The following is a 17,772-nucleotide window of genomic DNA, read 5'->3' on the forward strand; positions in this document are numbered from 1 at the left end:
TCTGCCGTCTCATCCACCTTTGATCCGATCAGCCACCGGAATCTAACCTTTCCTCCCTCCAAACTACCTCCTCCAATCTCAATGCAAAAAGTAGTTCAATCGATCAAAAAAATCAACAACTATGCCGATGATTGCTTGATTTCTCTCCGCAAAATCGTTGACTTCGCTAAGTCCTCTGACGGCTCACCGAGCAGTAACCCGTCAGCTCTTTGTCCATAGCTGGTAAGTTCATTATTGCCGGAAAATTAGCCCAAACATGGAAAATTAGCCCCAACTCACCGGCGTCTTCCAAGTTCATTATCATCGCCGGTGGTTTCTTTATAGCTCTATGTCGCCGCCGCCGCCTCCCTGTCGCCATTCAGATAGTGAGGTAGGGATGTGGTCGGTGTGAAAGTGAGGACATAACATGATAATTTAGAGATAACTCAGATAAGGATGAAATCAAATTAAATGGCTATCAAAATGACTGGCCATCAGTAGTACTGTCCTTTGAATCTCACAAAAATAGATTTAATTATATGTTTTGTATAATTCATTGATTGAATTTTACCAAAATTCCAATCCAAAATGTGGGTGGGTGAAATCGTTGACGAGGAATCTGAAGAGGATTGACCTGCAGGGAGAGGAAAGAGAAGGTGCTGATGTGTGTGTTTGAACGGTTAGGATTGCTAGGGACCATAAATGATGTGGTGGTCTCAGGATTACGTGTACAAACAATATACTGTATACATATACACACAGAGGGGTCTTTTTGTCATTCAAGATTATATATATTTTGTATTAAAAAATTGAGGGTAAAAGTGTCAATTCACAGGCAAAAAATAAATTGGGATGTAAGTGAAAGTTAAAACCAAAATCTTCATTTAGCTGGAATACGACCTAACCTCAAGGGGTGTGAGTGTAATTTACCCAAAAAAAATTTTACTGAGGTAAAATGGTACTTTCATGTATTATGTTAAAATTGACTAACAAGGTTAAGGGTTTAGAATTATTTCGGTAAGAATTCCATCAGCGAAATATTTAGACGAACATGAGGTGAAGGTGAGGATAATTCACTCTATATACTAATATAGTAACTTTTTATTGTATAGTAATTTTTCTTAGTTATAAAAAAGTAGCATTTTACTTATTTGGACTACAAAATCAAGCAAATTAGTACAGCAACTATAAAAAAAAATGTGCATATTTAATTAACATTTTTTTAAAAAAGGCAAAAAAAACTAAATAAAGTAAAATACCCTCAACACCCCTCATGTAATATATCTTTTGTATTCCTAAAATTGCCAAATGTTTTAGTTGAGAGCAATTTGGGTGCTAGGGTCTGCTTTGAGTAACAGTTCTAAGCATCCCTCACTTCTATGATCTTGTTTCTTCTTTCTTTCAGATTATCAAAGAGATGTTGAGTTTGATTGAATGATTTCTTCATTAATTTCATATCTTTGTTTTTCTCTGTGTATGCAATTATATATATGTCTATGTGCCTATGTATATTTGGTGTTGGGATATACTGCTACAGAACTACCTTTAAGGAGATTGAAATGAAATGCTAATTTATTTATTTATTTATACTTAATTAAAGGTATAATCAGTAGGCATTTGGAAAAACATTTTTTGTGTCATGCTCAGAGCAACCATTTTTACTTTGACAAACAAGGAATTCATCATAATATATATATATATATATATAAAGTAAATTTTTTTCCTAAAAAATTTATTGCAAATAAATAGAGAGTTACAAACTTTATTTTAGTTATAAGAAAATACTTGTAATTATTTATCATAAGAGTTTTTCTTTTCACTTTTTTTTTTTTTTTATATTTATATTTATGATCCTTTAAATTCCTAATTATAGAAGTTAAAATAAATTAACACACATAATTATTAAACACATAATTGCACCTAAACATTTTACTTCAGATTGCTTATATGCCTACAAACAATTTATTTAAAGTACTGACCTCAAATTTTTGTTGTGAAATTTTGTTGGAGACTAGCACTATTGGAGAGAGAGATCATGTTGCACATTATAGGTGGAAGAAGAAATGGATTTACTAAAATGAATGGAAAAGTCTCACACGCAAAGGGCTATAACAATCACATCGAAGGGCAATATTGATATTATAAATAAATAATAATAAAAAAAATACAAGTCACGTGCTGCAATTGTTGGCCGGATAGGTGCCGGAAGTGACTGACAGTGACGGGGCAATATGCACGATTTTGATACTTGTAGTACCGACTTGCTGGATTATGTATTTCGGAGAGGTTAAATGCCAATTTTTTTTAGTAGTTGAGGAGGGTTTTATGTTTTTTTGCCTATAATATTTTTTTTTATTATTTATTGCATTTTAAAAAATGAGATTATTAATTTTTTTTTTTGGGAGTACATAATCAAATTGTGGTGGAATGGTTATTGAATTTACATGTTGTTTAAGTTGTTTTGGAGATGGAATAAATCTTTAGGGTTTGCAAGAATTGAAGTGTAAATTCAGATTATGTGACTGATCAAGAATATTTATGAAAGTCAAACATCATGAAAAGAATGCAACACTTGAGCTGCATGTTTGGGGTTCGTTATAATAAAAAATACAAAAAAAAAGTGTCAAAATTGGTTTTCTAATCCTAAATCAATCAAAATAGCGACTACTTAGCGACTATAACTGGCAGACCTCTGATATGGTTTATTGTCTGTCGGAGAATCACAATTGACAGTCCGGGAGAGAATCCCAGTTCCACGCAATACGTGACGGCATGCCAAACGAGCCCTTGGTTTATGGCAAAAGAAGTTGACAAACTTAAATGGGCCGACCATAAGCCCAGTCCACAAACCCCAACGGCCTTCATCCCTCTTGCTCGTTCAGGCCCGTTAGGGTTTTGGGGGTGAAAGAGACATATAAAGGTCTGAAGATTGTTCTCTCATGCGCCTTCCAGTCTTCACAGCAAGCAGCAGATCACGGGCTGAAGACCGAACCATCGAAGCACAACCATGGTGCACGTAAATTTCTACCGGAACTGTAAGCCCTTCTATATTTCCGCGCGCGCACACACACACACACACACACACACATATATATAGTCTGATCCATTCATATTTTCTGGTCAGTTTATCATTTGTTTGAATTCACATTATGGATTTGATTACTGAATACTTATGGGATGCTTTTAGGTTTTCTTGTTTATGGTTTCATTTATGGGTGACCAAGTTCGAAATTTCGAGAATTATCCTCTGTTTGGTTTCTCAGACAAATGTAAATAGAGACAGAAAGAAACTGAACTTTTGAAACATGGATACAAATAGCTGAAAAAAAAACGTAGATTCAGATTTTCGTTTGTGACCCAACAAACTAAAATTCTCACCCTACTGAGCTATAGCGCTGAAGTACTTCTATATTGCTTAGTTGACTCAATATTTTTGTCTATCCTGAGTAGAACAATGTGTCGTTTGAAAAATGTGAGTCTTTTCCCTGTTTGTTTCAAATTTATATATTTTTTTGTGATCTGGGTTTGTTTTGTCAATTGAATTCTTTAGATGGGTTGATTTTCCATTTTGAGCTTGCTAATGAATTATAATTTTCAACTACTGGATGGGTTTTAGATGGGAAAACTTTTAAGAAACCTCGTCGTCCTTACGAGAAGGAACGATTGGATGCTGAACTGAAGCTTGTTGGCGAATACGGCCTCCGGTGCAAGAGGGAACTCTGGAGGGTGCAATATGCTCTGAGCCGCATCCGTAATAATGCAAGAATGCTTCTCACTCTCGATGAGAAGAACCCTCGTCGGATTTTTGAGGGTGAAGCCCTTCTGAGGAGGATGAACAGGTATGGATTGCTGGATGAGAGCCAGAATAAGCTTGATTATGTGTTGGCTCTTACTGTGGAGAACTTCCTTGAGCGCCGCCTTCAAACACTCGTGTTCAAGTCTGGTATGGCGAAGTCTATCCACCATGCCAGAGTGCTCATCAGGCAGAGGCACATCAGGTACATATAAATGTGTCAAACTGTCATTCTATTCTAACTTGATGTGAAAATTAACTAATTTGTAGGATTTTAGTAATTGGTTAATACTTATGCCTTCCGCAATATAATGCATGAAAGGAAATGATTTTACAGTTATGTGAATCATCCTTATATGATTACTTACCTGTATATGTGTGTGTTCTTGGTACTTGTATATATATAATTGTGTATAAAGCTATTCATGTCTTATTTGGACACGAATTTTTCAACAGCTATTCCCTCAGTCTAGCCATGAATGCCCCCTCCTCCTCCTACTATGAGCCAAATGTGGGCCTTACATGAGAAGGATTGCTATACCTTAAAGTTATGGTCTTTTAGCCATGCAATGCTCTGAAAGCTTGTTTAGAAGGTTAAATAGGGCTATTTTAGTATTACGCCAAAATGAAGGGCTAAATTGGCGTTTATGAAGATTCCCTTAACCCCTTTGATGGCCTGTTAATGGAAGGGGAATTTTAAAGGACAACAATACAACATGGAAGGCTGACCACAAAAAATGTAGTAGTTATACCTGGTGTATGGTTTCTCCAAATCTTAGGGGAGGTTGGCATAATTTACCTTTAAGATTTTGTATTCTTTAAATCATCACATCATCCCTGCCTTATTACCATATGAATGGGATTGGTCCCATTAATTGTCTTTCTCCATTCCTTTCTATTACCCACCATATCACCTACTATGTTTGACTTTATAAAATCATTTCTAATAACTTCATTCTATGTTATTTTTGGTCTCGGTATTCATCTCTTACCTTCTATGGAAATTGAACTTTCTCTTTGCACCGGTGCATCTATAGGTCCCCGGTGTATGTGCCCAAACCATCTAATAAGTCTACTCTCTCTTACTTTCTCATTGATGGGTGCCACACCAAAATTTTCTCTTGCACTTTCATTTGTGACCCTATCTCTTTTGGTCACTCCAACAAGTCCAACCATCCATCTTAACATTCTCATTCTCGCTACATTAATACGTTCTTGTTTCTTCTTTTTAAGCCCAATACTCCGCTCCATAAAGCATAGTTAGTCTAATAATGGTCATATAGAGTTTTCCTTTTAACCTGTGTTTTTTTTTTTTTTTTAATCACATAAGATGCTACTAGCTTGTCTCCATTTTGTCCACCCGATCCAATTCTACTAGTTATATCACTATACATCTTCATCCTTTTTGTATTATCGATCCCAAATAGCGAAGGGGTATTTTGAGTCATCTTCAGGTTATCAAGTGTTATCATTATATTATCAGGAATTGAGTCTATGTTAAATTTGCATTCCATATATTTTGCTTTTGTTTGACTAACTCTCAATTCTTTTGATTCTAAAGCATTTCTCCATATTTCTAATTTTAATGCCAAGTGTTCTTTTTAAACTATAAGTATCTACTAACACAATATAATCGGCAAACATCATGCACTATGGCATGTATTCTTGGAGTTCTTTTGTTATTTCATCTATAAAATTATTGCAAATAAGAATGAGCTTAACACTGATCCTTAGTTCAATCCTACATCTATAGAGAACTCACTAGTTTCATCACACATAGTACAAACTTTAGTTTTTGTGTTCCTATACATATCTTGGATAAAATAAATAAGTATTATCCCTTCCCTCTTGAAATTTGGTTTTCTCCTTCTGGCTGGAACGTCATCTTTTTTCTTATTTCAGTCGCATTTGTAGTAGCTATGCTATGCTAAGTTATTTAGCACAGCTGGAGGAGCCAGCTACTCATATTTATAGTTCTTGGTGTGCGAAAAACTTTCCTGGTCATAATATTTTGGACACACAAGCAAGATAGACAGTAGGTCCTTTAACTTCATTTTTTCCCCTGGCACTGAATACATTTCACGTGCATAAAATAATGGTATGCATAGCTGCAAAATTTATGAAGGCCTTGGAAGGCTTGATGGATTTGCTGTCAACTATCGAATTTATACTCACGGTAATAAAAACAAAATTTTCATTTAATATAAAAGAAGTGCACAGTATAGTAGGTCGAAATATGAATGTAGGGTAAACTTTTCAGTTTTTCAGTTTTTACATTTATAATGCAAATGAGCTGTAATTCTTCAACCTCACATGGCTGTGGATTTTCTCTCTACACAGCAACTTTATGATTAATTTAGTGGAAATTTCTATAAGTATTCTTCCTGATATTAATAGATAATGTTTAAAAACAATGGAATTGACGTGTTATTACTTGTATTGTTTTGTTAAATAATATCCTTTGTATCATTTTATGTTTTTTTCTCAAATACTTCCAATCCTCCCTTCCTATTCTTCTTTGATTTGTCGAGAACAATTATGACCCCAAGTCACTGTGAAATAAATGGGTTGTTGTTTGGACAGTTCCACAATGATAGTGATAGTTCATGGACTAAAATGTATGAGCTATAACTGCACCGGGCTAATTTTGTACTTTTGCTTGCAATTTTTTTTTTTTTATTTAAAAAAAGAGGACAAAAAGAAGAATTAACAGTCAGTTATTTTACTTAAATTATCTTGTTTATTTGATTTCCTTTCCTGATTGTTTTATTCCAATATTAATATATTCCAGCATGGTGTTTACTGCAGGGTAGGGAGGCAGGTGGTCAATATCGCTTCCTTCATGGTGAGGATGGACTCACAGAAGCACATTGATTTCTCGCTCACAAGTCCGCTTGGGGGTGGACGTCCTGGAAGAGTGAAGCGAAGGAATCAGAAGGCAGGTGCAAAGAAGGCTTCGGGGGGAGACGGAGATGAAGAAGATGAAGAATGAGACCTCGCATTCAGTGAAGTTCTCTATGGTAATACTAGAAAGTATGGGCCAGATTTTGTTGTCTTCGTCTCTGTCATATCAAGTTTTGCATGCTTTGCGTTTATCTCTTCGCGAATGTTCTTTAAGAAGCCCTTTATTAGTTTTGTACCGTGGTACGGTGACTTCTTGTTGAGTATGTTTTTGGTTTCTCAATGAACGACGAGTTGGTAGTACAATTGCCAAATTTAAATATGAATGAGTATTGCTTCTTTAGTGGATCTACTGTGTTTTAAGAGACCATTGTTTTTGGTGCAATGGTAATAATAGCTCATGTTGACAAATGTGAGGAGCTCTAGTCTTCCGGCCGCTTGCTCATGTTTCTTCCTTATTATTTGCTTGTGTGTGTGTATGTGTGTGTTCCTTATTATTTGCTTGTGTGTGTGTGTGTGTGTGTTTTGAAATTTTGTATCAGTTGCCCACCCAAGTTATAGTAAATTTGTTTTTGTCAGATTTTTGTCCTTGTGATACCCTTCTTGAAGCAGATGCATAAATGAGTGATTCCAATAATCATCTGGACATCAAAACAACATAAACGTGCATGTGTTTATGGTAATTCCCCAAATTACTTTATTTGGAATTCTCTTCCTGCTTGTTTTTTAATGAAAAGGGCAAGTGTAACGCTTCCCTGCTGACCCGACCCGGCCCAACCCAAATGCTTAAGTTAACACGGTAAGCCTAGGAGGGTCATTTTGTGGTGAGCTGTTGGATAAGTAAGATTGTGTCCTTAGTCATTGATTGGGATGTGGTTCTCTTGATCCTACCGATTCCAACAGCTAAATGTGCAAGTTCACGGTGAGAGCACCTTCATGACGGTTTGGTGGTGTAGCTGTAGGCTTTAATGTTGTAAAAACTCGATGTTTTAGGAATGAAAACCCAGAAATGCCTCAAGTTCGTGCACCACTGTACATTAAAGGAACTTGGAGATACGGAGATGACGAAACAACAGTGAGAGCAATTTTTTTTCCCCCCTTATCGTAGTTGTTCTTAATGGAGATATTTAACATTTTATCAAAAAAGCAGAGAGGATGTGTTAAAATTCACCTCTTTTATTTACTTCCGTAGTACTGTTTTTTTTCAATCCATTTTCTTTCATAGTGCAAGAGGCTCCTTACCAGATTATTTAAGTCTTAATAGTTAGATATAAAACATAAATTACTTTTTTTTTTAATTATTAATGAAATCTGATAATTAATATTTAAAATGCACATATATTTTCTTACATGTGAGGGAGCAAATTAACATTTCATGTATATATACATATTTATTTATTTTACATATCAACTCTTTCTTTCTCCTTTTCATTCATTCATGAGTAAACTGGTCAACCGACAATTTCTCCATGCCAATAACTCATGAAAAAACTATAACAAACCAAAGTACCTTTGGCCCAATAATATAACCTCTCCATTTTCAAAGAAGAAGGGAGGGGTTCAAACCCGACGGCGTGGGCAAAAAAAGTATGTGTGTGTTTATTTTACCATTAAAAAAAAAAAAAAAAAACTTATAACAAATTATAAAAACGCAAATAAATTATGATATAAAAAAATTACATAAATAAGAATATGCAAAACCATACGCGGTTCATCACAAATTGCATTAGCATATGCCCAAATTGGTTACAATGTTTTTAGAAAAACATTAATTTTAACTGTACACATATAAATAAAATATTAATTTACAAACAAGAACTTACAAAATCATACGTGTTGATTTTGGTGAGATTGTGTGTCAGTTAATCAAATCAAAGGGACTGCGTCTAACTTTTCCTTTGTTCTCTCTCTCTCTCTCTCTCTCTCTCTGCCGTTCGGTCCCTTCTGCTGTGCTCTCTGCTCCCTTTCATGGGAGTGGAGAGGTGAGCCTACTTGCTTCCCACATGTTAATAATATCGGTGTGTCACAATAAGTTCACATGTGAGTGGTTTTTCATGTCGTTTTTTGTTTTTGTATAGCTAGATCTGCTCTTATTTGATTTGTTTCGGACTCAACAGAATGGATTTGTTGTTTTCTTTTCGGCTAGATCTCTGATCTAGGTCGATTTTTGTTTTTTCCCTGGCTTGATTTGATCTTGTGCGGTTGGGTGTGTGGAGGCGCCTTGTGGATGCAGTTTTGGAATTGTTGCCTTGATGATGGTCTGACCTGAGATCACTTTAGTTTGTTGTTCTTCTCCTTTGGTGGTTTTCATTTTAGAGCGGTGGCTTTTTCTCAACAAACTTGGAACCTGTTCTTTATTTTATTGTATTATTTCATGATTTGTATGTCTTTATTTGACTTGGCTTATATCTTTGTACTGCTCCCTGATTTGGCCTTTGTGCCTTTTAAATGATAAATAAAATAAAATAAAATCAAATCAAATCAAGGGTAAAAATGATATTTCATGTTTTAATTGTATACATCAGGAATGACACAAGCATGGAGTTAAATAAAGCAAAAGTATAATGGAAAAATCACTTTTTTTTGTCAAAAAGAAACGGCTGTTAGTTCAGACAGGAGGTGTGAGCAATTTTTGACCCCTCAAATTATTTCTAGTTTAATATGAGAGTAATAAATATTGTTTTATGGAATGACAGCTTATGTTGACAAGTTTTAGTTGGTTTCTCTCTCCCCTGCCTACGTTGTGCATTTATTGTTCATTTTTTGATATTTTATATTTACACAGAGCATCATGACTGTCATGGTTTTGCAAAGATTTGTTTTGATATCATTTGTCAGGACGTGCGGGTAAATATATATTGCCCGATTTGTACTTCATAATTTTCAAAATGTGTATACATTATAAAATATGTTACAACTACGATATTAGGTTGTGGTTGAGCGTTAAAAGAAGTTCTGACTGGACAATCCTGTTATGTATGTATACATATATATTTTTTTCCGTGTGTGGCTCTGAAATATGATATATATAAATATATAATAAATGCCAATGAATTAGATGAAGCAGTCTTAAGTTGCATGTCAAAACCATCTTCCTCAAAAACAAGTTTAATGTTGTCAAATCCATTAGAGGGCAAGATCTAATGACCAAATTTTGTTCGCAACATAATGCTCACAAGAGCCCACTGTCGGTGAACCCCCAGAAATGGGGTATAGCCCGAGGATGATGGACACTGTACCATATGCGGGACCCACAATTGGGTCCCAGGTTATCTGTAAATAAAACAAAACCAATCAAAATGCTTTTGGATTTTAGGTTGCCCATAATGGGACCTCCGTCAGAGAACAATTGAAGAATTTGTGTCCTAAAATCAATCCCAAATTATTATACCATCATCACAATGCTGACTTTGGAAACCATTCATGTTTTTCCTTATGTTATTTACGTCTCTCTCCCTCTCTCTCTATATATATATGGTATATATTAGAGTGATAATCGTAAGAGTCATCCCTTCTCTCTTTGGCTCTTTTTTGATATGGGCTGAGTCGGCTGACCACGAATTTTCTAAGATTGATTTTAATTATCGTTTTGGTCTATCAAAAAAGAAAGAAAAAAAAGTAAATAGATTAATCATGTTAAACTTGCACGGTTCCAATTTCTATTTTTAATTTTAAATTAAAATTTTCATAAGAAACATAGCTCTTTAGAATTATTTTACTCTGAATTGTTTTTATACGTAAGCCGGATAATAATTGAAATTGAAGTATTAACTAAAAAAATAATTGAAAAAATGAGCTATTTTAGATGAAAATATATATTAAGTTAAAGTTATTTTTTATTTACTTTGGTAGTTTGATTTGATTTTAATTTATTATTATTGTTCAAGGTCATCCATTTTCAAATCATTTCCAGCTCTGTCATTGCGAGGGAGCGAGTACTCTCCATTACCAATATATATATATATATATATATATATGATTTTCCAAGGTATTTAACTAATTATAATGCTGCAAAGAAAATAGCAACAAGATATATAATTAAGTCGTGGAAAGTTGTTCACTTTTGTTTGTTTTGGCTGAATTGACATGATGAATGTATGTGCTTCATAATCTGATAACTATTATTCCTTTTAGCCCCCTTTAATTTCATCAATTTGGTGATCACAATCAAGAAAATAGACATGGGTGCCATAAACTCAATCAATAACTCTATTCTCTCACTTCTACACCTAGTGCATAATAATACCCACGATTTACATAGCACTTTTAGAAGAAATTATTAGATGATCCTGGATCATTAATACTTGGTGAATTAGTTAAATACAGACTCTCAAATTGAGAAAATGATCCCACAAGTCCACTTTCTAAACCTATTATATAGCCTGAAATTGGAAGTCTAAATTGCTTCTCAACTGATTTTGATTTATGATTTTGATTTACGATTCAAACACAAATAATGTTTTTGTTATAGGGTGCGTTCAATAGTGATTAGAAGTACATTTTGTAACGTAAAATTTGTTGCAAGACTTTTAAAAATAAAAACATGAAAAACATGTTTGATGAAAAAATAAATAAAAATTAAAAGATTGAAAACAAATTTGCTAATTAAAAAAGGCCACTAAGAGAATTATTTATTTATTTATTTATTTTTAGTACTGTTCGTGTTTTAATGTAGTGCAAAAACATTAGAAAACGGCAATTTGGTGTTTCTAATTTGGATCTATTTTTGACAACAAATACAATACTATTCAAAATTTTAATTTGGGTATCTTACTTTTTAATTTTTAATTTTTAATTTTTTTTATACCATATTAACCCACAAATAAAAATAAATTACTTGTTTTTTAATTTATGATAGTAGTGAATTACTTGTTTGTATAGGTTTACACCACACTATTAGGCCCTTATCAACCAGTAAAAAAGTGACATGTGGCAAGTTCTACGAACCAAATTCATTGGAAATGAAGCAAGTGGCCACCCAAAAGGGGTAAATCACCTACAACAAAGCCCACAAAGATAATAAAGACTAGAAGCTGTGGATTAATGAGAGAGGAACATGTGGCAAGTTCAAGAAGAACCTACCAAATCGAATTTCAATCCCAAAGGCCATTGGATGAGCAACACGTGGCTATTTAAAGCAAAATAATTGTACGAAGTTGAGGTCCATGGAATGATGGAAAGTTAAAAACCTCAAAGTCAAGAGTGGCCCAAATATTCCCACGTGGCTTGATCAATCAATCCAACACAGGAAGTAATTTGGTGTTACTTGACTTATCAGAAGAAAGACAATTAGGGTTGTAGTACTGCATGGCAATCATCCAAATAGAAAAGACAATTAGGGTTGTAGTACTGCATGGCAATCATCCAAATAGAAAAGGTTGAGAAATTATTAAATAGTCTTCAACCATTGACATAAGCACGAAGGTGAATAGAAACTTGCATGCATTCCAACTAATAGGCAAGAGAAAGTATGGGACATTTGGTATGAATTTGGACTCTCCAATTGGAAGTACCTCAAGATTTTGATGGAATTGTCTACTATAATTGCCATTAAAGAGTTCTATAATTAGGACACTATGTTGTAATTAGTTAATCATGTTCAACACACAACTCAAACAACATTTATATTATCTATTAATTCTTATTATCATTTTATATTCAACAATATTTTTTCAATGTGTTTAATTTCAATCTCGCACTTTCATATTTCATATTTCAGCACTTATTTTTAAGTCCAGCACTTTCAATATATTTCTTCTTAGTTATAAGAAAACTCTATGTCCTTTATCAAAGACAAAAAAAACCTGAGGGTGGTCATTCTAAACCCTCTTTCAATTGCCTAATCTTGCAATCTTTCTTTTGAAATATTATTTGGACTCTTCATTGGAACTTCTACAGTTCCTAGCACACCCACCAATTCCATTGGAACTAAACTTTGTATAGCCCAAACAGTATAATTTAGGATATAAGTAATTAAAATTTTCTTTAATAGCCCCACTTGTTTTTTCTCATTTTTTCGAACCCATATTTAAAGAGATGAAAATTTGTAAAGGAGGAAGGATTACTTATCCCTCCTATTATCATTTCTCTCATTTTCTCTTCTCTACCGAACAAAAGAAATTTGTTTCTTTCTTTCTATATTCCCTCCACACGTCTTTCTTTCTTACCAAATAAAGCATCAAAGAATGAAGAGAAAAAAATAGAGCATTTTTAATATTATGAAACCTATCATTAAATACACTAAAAAGTTTTGTAGACTTTTCTTCTCTTCAATTTATGAGTGATGAGCGAAAGTTCTTATATCAATTTGTTGGATAGCAACGAAACCCTCTGGCACATAACTGTTGTGCAGAACTGACTCAAACAAATATACACACAATGAAATTCTTATTTATCGTTTGCACAAATCAATTCATTTCTTATTAATTACTTTCCTTAAAGTTTACTTACTTTATCAAACCCTTAACTTGTGCATTAAACTATCCACACGGTCATACAATTGACCACCACCACAATTGTATCCTTCAACTAATGAAATTGTGACAAAATCCCAACCGCTATTAGTAACAAAATGACTACCAAAACGACCAACCTCTTCACTGGTATCTCCTGTAGCTTTGAAGATGGTGAGGGGGCGGTAGGTGAAGATTCGAATAATGTTTAAAAACGAATGAATGAAATATCACATAACAAAATAATATCTATATATTTTATCGTAGTTAACAAAAGAATAATTTTATAAATGAATAGAAAAGCGCATTACAAGAATGCTTTTATTTGCCATTTCTGTGTGTATATACATAGATGTGTGTATATATATATATAGATCACTATCAATTATTACTTGTAAATAACAACTTAGTAGCATGATACACGATGATGACTATATAAGAGATAGGTATAAGCCAACAAGCAAATTTCATGTTGCTAATCAATTGTATATCTAATGAATGGTAATGTTTAGTGGATCGAGCAGAAAAATTCAAAAGCTTATATTATTGTATGTGTGTGTCCCCATAGCGGGCACGGCAACGGTCTCTTCGTGTCAAATCCTCTTCTTCTTCCGGTCCTCCCCAAAAGCACTTTTGAGTATGTCCATTTCAATCAGCACTCAACAAGCTCATCATCAAAAGCAATTTGAGTCATTTCTGGGCGATCTTCAATTTCTGCTCAGATCATATGGACCCACCGGAATTATACTTTTTATCTGTGGTCTTTTTCTTTTGTTTCTGATAGCTAAGCAACATCCCTCCTGCTATCAAATGGGCAATGGTACAACTGTTTAAATTTAGCTTGTTAGGGATTCGAGTTTCGATAGATGTAAATTTTGCTTGTTAGGGATTTATGTTTGTTTTGTTAGGGTTATTAAAAAGCATGTTAGTAGTTTGGTGACATATTAGTTGTTTTGAAGGCTCCAAATTCTAGATTTTATTCAAATGCTCTACTAAGCTAAATTTGCTAATTATTAAAAACGTTTTTAATGATTACATTTAAATGTAATTTTTCAAAATAAAACCACTTAAGCAGTCTTTGATCTAACAGTATAACTTTCTTATCTTCAAAAAGGAGAGATGGGATTCGAGCCTAGGTGTGAATAAAAAGGAATAAGTATACAGTGTGTCCTGCATCGGACTAATATGAACCGTGCGTGCATATTACGCGCCAACACTAAATATTTATTCGGTAAAAATAACATGTGTTTTTACTTTATCATTCCAAAAGAATATAAAAAACATGCCTGGTGCCTTCCTTTTGGAGAGAAGAGTTCATGCACTAATCAATCACTCATTGATTATTTGAGGACCTCTGGACCCCAGTAATTATTTTAAATATTCTAACACAAAAGGTTATTATTTATGATATGGACAACTATGAAAGAAAATGGTAACATCAAAGTTAGAGTCACTTGGTTGTTATTTAGGTGTAGATTTCAAAATGGATATGATATTTAGTTGTTGTTTAGGTACATGTTTTTGTTTTTTACCATCTACGCAAATGAACATTTTTCTTTTGGCTCCTGCATTTTCAATGTAGATATGTAAATGTACCAATAATAAGAGGAAGATTGATTTGTATAGAAAGTAGGTTCAAAAGAGGTTTATCAAAACAAAATGAAATGAAGTGATAAAAATTTATTTTAAAAATTAAATTTAATAGGAGAATGATGTATGAAAAATATTGAAAAAGGAGAATTCATGTAACCAGATTATTCGTTCGAGATAATGCTGGCGATGATATTCCGATACTGCTGCTTCTTTGTTTTGTTTGGTCACCAAGCATGGATTGTGAGTGGTGTTGTAACTCGGACGATTTGAGAAAATTAAGGAATTTTCAACTCAAAACCTAACCAATCCAACTTTAGAGAGATGCTTCCCAACTCGAGTCTAACCAACATTCAAAATTTTCAATTCTGGTTGAGCTTGGATTTATAAAAAATGGTTAATATTGGGTTTGGTTACTTTATGAATAAAATTTTTTAAAAAATGGAATATGAATATTGTAACCAAATTTTCAAAAAATTCATTTTCCGAATAATATATAATAAATCGAGGTTAATAGATTAAGAAATTGAAAGCGAACAAATTTATCACAACTAACTTCCTCACTTTCGTGGAGAAGATAAAGCCTCTCTCCAAAAGCAATAGGTAAAAAATATACCTACTAATTGGTTATGAACAAAATCAATGCAAGAGTTTTTAATGTAATTTTGTGATGGTCTCATTTATTCCTCTTGGTAGCTCAATTTTGTTTTGAGTCCATTAATTCCTATTGCTAATTAAAATTTATAGTGGTTTTGTCCATAACTAAATGGTAGTGACACTTTTGCCCTTAATATTCAACAGGTAAGGTTAAAGTAATAAACGTTGAATAATCTACTTATATATAATTTGTCTAAACTTCAGAGAAGGTTAGTGTAATTTATTTAAAATTTTACGAAAGTTATTTGTTTTCAAAATTTTCTTTTTATGTTATCCAAACTTAAATTACTTAAAAGAAAAAACAATTGTATTTTATTTATTTTTAGGAATTATTACATATAAATGGTGCTAATGGCTCATATTTACCATTTAATCAAGTCAAAGTTTTATAGTTTTGAAAAAATAGAGTTGACCAAAATGCTGACATGGACATGAAAAAATACTATTCATTCTCATAAAGGTACCACTTTTAAGTACACATGTATCACTTTTTGTGCACGTATATACCACTTTTTGTGCAGTACAAAAAGTAGTACATGATGATAAAAATGGTACCTACATGCATAAAAAGTGATACCTAAATGTGGTACCTCTAAATAATGTTTTTCCATGTTTTTATTTTTTTTAAAATTATGACACTTTGACACAATCAAATAATAAATATGAATCATTAATAACATTTATATTTAATAATCTCTTATTTTAATTACTTTCATGTAATCAAAAGGATTAGTAGCCGGTTTGTAAAGTCAAATATGAATTATTGAAAAAGAAAAAGAAAAAAAAAAAAAGAGGAAAAAGGAAAAATCTTAGAGAGGGGGTCATTGTCATGGCAATGGTGGGTATCTCAATTATTTGGGTTGAGATCTAATCCTTAGGACAAACAACAGAGAGGCTGCCCATTGACATGTCATAGTAATGGTGCCACCATTACTTGCTTGGCTGGTTGTTATTGACACCTGTCTCGCTCATATGCGCTAGTTGCCTGTACCATCATACATTATATATATATATATATATATATATATATTATATGCGTAGTACAAAACATGTGTGGACATCGCGTACAAGTCATTGCTGCGTCAGCATCTCACCATCACGACGTCCTCGTGTCCCCCTGCTTGGTGGGTCCCTTTGCCTTCATTTTGTCTTCCCAGCTCATTTGCCAACCCCCAATAGGTCGTGTCGTACACGATCACCCCCCTTTCGGATCTTCCTACGGTTGCTGTTGCTTGTAGACTTCTATACGGAATGTACCAAGCATCTAAAAGGCACGGAATGTCATAGTTCGTGTCAGACACGCGCCATAATTCTATACCCCTTTTCAACTCAAATTAAGGGTATGGTTGGGTGGAATGAATTGGAATGGAATGGAACGAGAATGGAGGTGGGAATGGAATGAGAATGGAGGTGGTTCTCATTTCACCGTTTGGTTGTAAACATATAATGTGTAAAAATAGAATCTCATTCTCATTCTAATGTTTGGTAAGAAAGTTAGAATGAATGAATTTATATTATTTTTTTAAATTACATTTTATTATTAGTAAAAAAAATTAACTAAAAAAATTAATTTGCAAAAATAAAAGGGAAAGAGATAATAGAGAGAAAAATAAACGAGATAGAGAGAGGGGGAACAAACAGCATATAGATACATATTATATATATATATATATATATATATATATTATTATATTTTATATAGTGTTTGTATGCGTAAATTATCTCTTTAAATTATTTTATTACTTTATTAATTCTTAGTGGGAATAAAATAGTCATTCTACCTTTTTTATGGAATGGGCATTCCCTAGGAAAGACCATTCCACTTTTAATGTGAAACAAGAGAATGGAAACAAATGCATTCTATTCCACCTTTATTTGATTCCATTCCTCACATCAAACATAGCCTAAGTATAATGAGTTGTTAGTTTACTTTTTATAAATTCAATATTGGAAGGTGTATACAAGTGAAATGATATTTTTATTTTTATTTTTAATTAGGGTTTTTTTTTTTTTGAATTTCTAAAATAGATAATGTACAAAACTTAGCTGAGGTTACCAAACATAATTTTGTGACTGGTTTAATTTTTTTTCGGCTTTGGCAACAAAGGCACCAACCAATAAACAATTGTGGAAAAAAAGAAAAAATAAAAAAAGGGAGACAATTTTGAAGGAAAAGAATAGAGTTTGATTGAAGAAATAGTTTTATTATATATTATGCGTTTGATTTATAAAAAACTAAAACATGCACCTCCTCAAATAGTCAAATTATTATTATTTCCTTATAAATCTCTTTAATTTCTTATTTCTTTTCATTCTTACTCTTATTCTTCTTTAAATTTTATTTTACAATCTCTGTCTCAAAATAATTGTTCACTTTAAAAACTGTAACTCACGTGAGGA

General features: G+C 33.0%; 1 protein-coding gene across 1 annotated transcript; it reads left to right on the forward strand.

Annotated features, from left to right (window-relative positions):
* The first annotated feature begins 2,861 nt into the window (after positions 1–2,861).
* Positions 2,862–7,021, forward strand: LOC132294869 (small ribosomal subunit protein uS4y-like). Its single transcript, XM_059792879.1, has 3 exons — positions 2,862–3,014; positions 3,596–3,977; positions 6,581–7,021. The coding sequence occupies exons 1-3, from the start codon at positions 2,987–2,989 to the stop codon at positions 6,762–6,764; spliced, it is 594 nt and encodes a 197-aa protein (XP_059648862.1). The 5' UTR covers positions 2,862–2,986; the 3' UTR covers positions 6,765–7,021.
* Positions 7,022–17,772: the final 10,751 nt, after the last annotated feature.

This window comes from Cornus florida, unplaced genomic scaffold, assembly GCF_030987335.1.
Source record: "Cornus florida cultivar Cherokee Brave unplaced genomic scaffold, ASM3098733v1 CherokeeBrave_3.0.0_Hap2_Chr02, whole genome shotgun sequence".
Taxonomy (NCBI): domain Eukaryota; kingdom Viridiplantae; phylum Streptophyta; class Magnoliopsida; order Cornales; family Cornaceae; genus Cornus; species Cornus florida.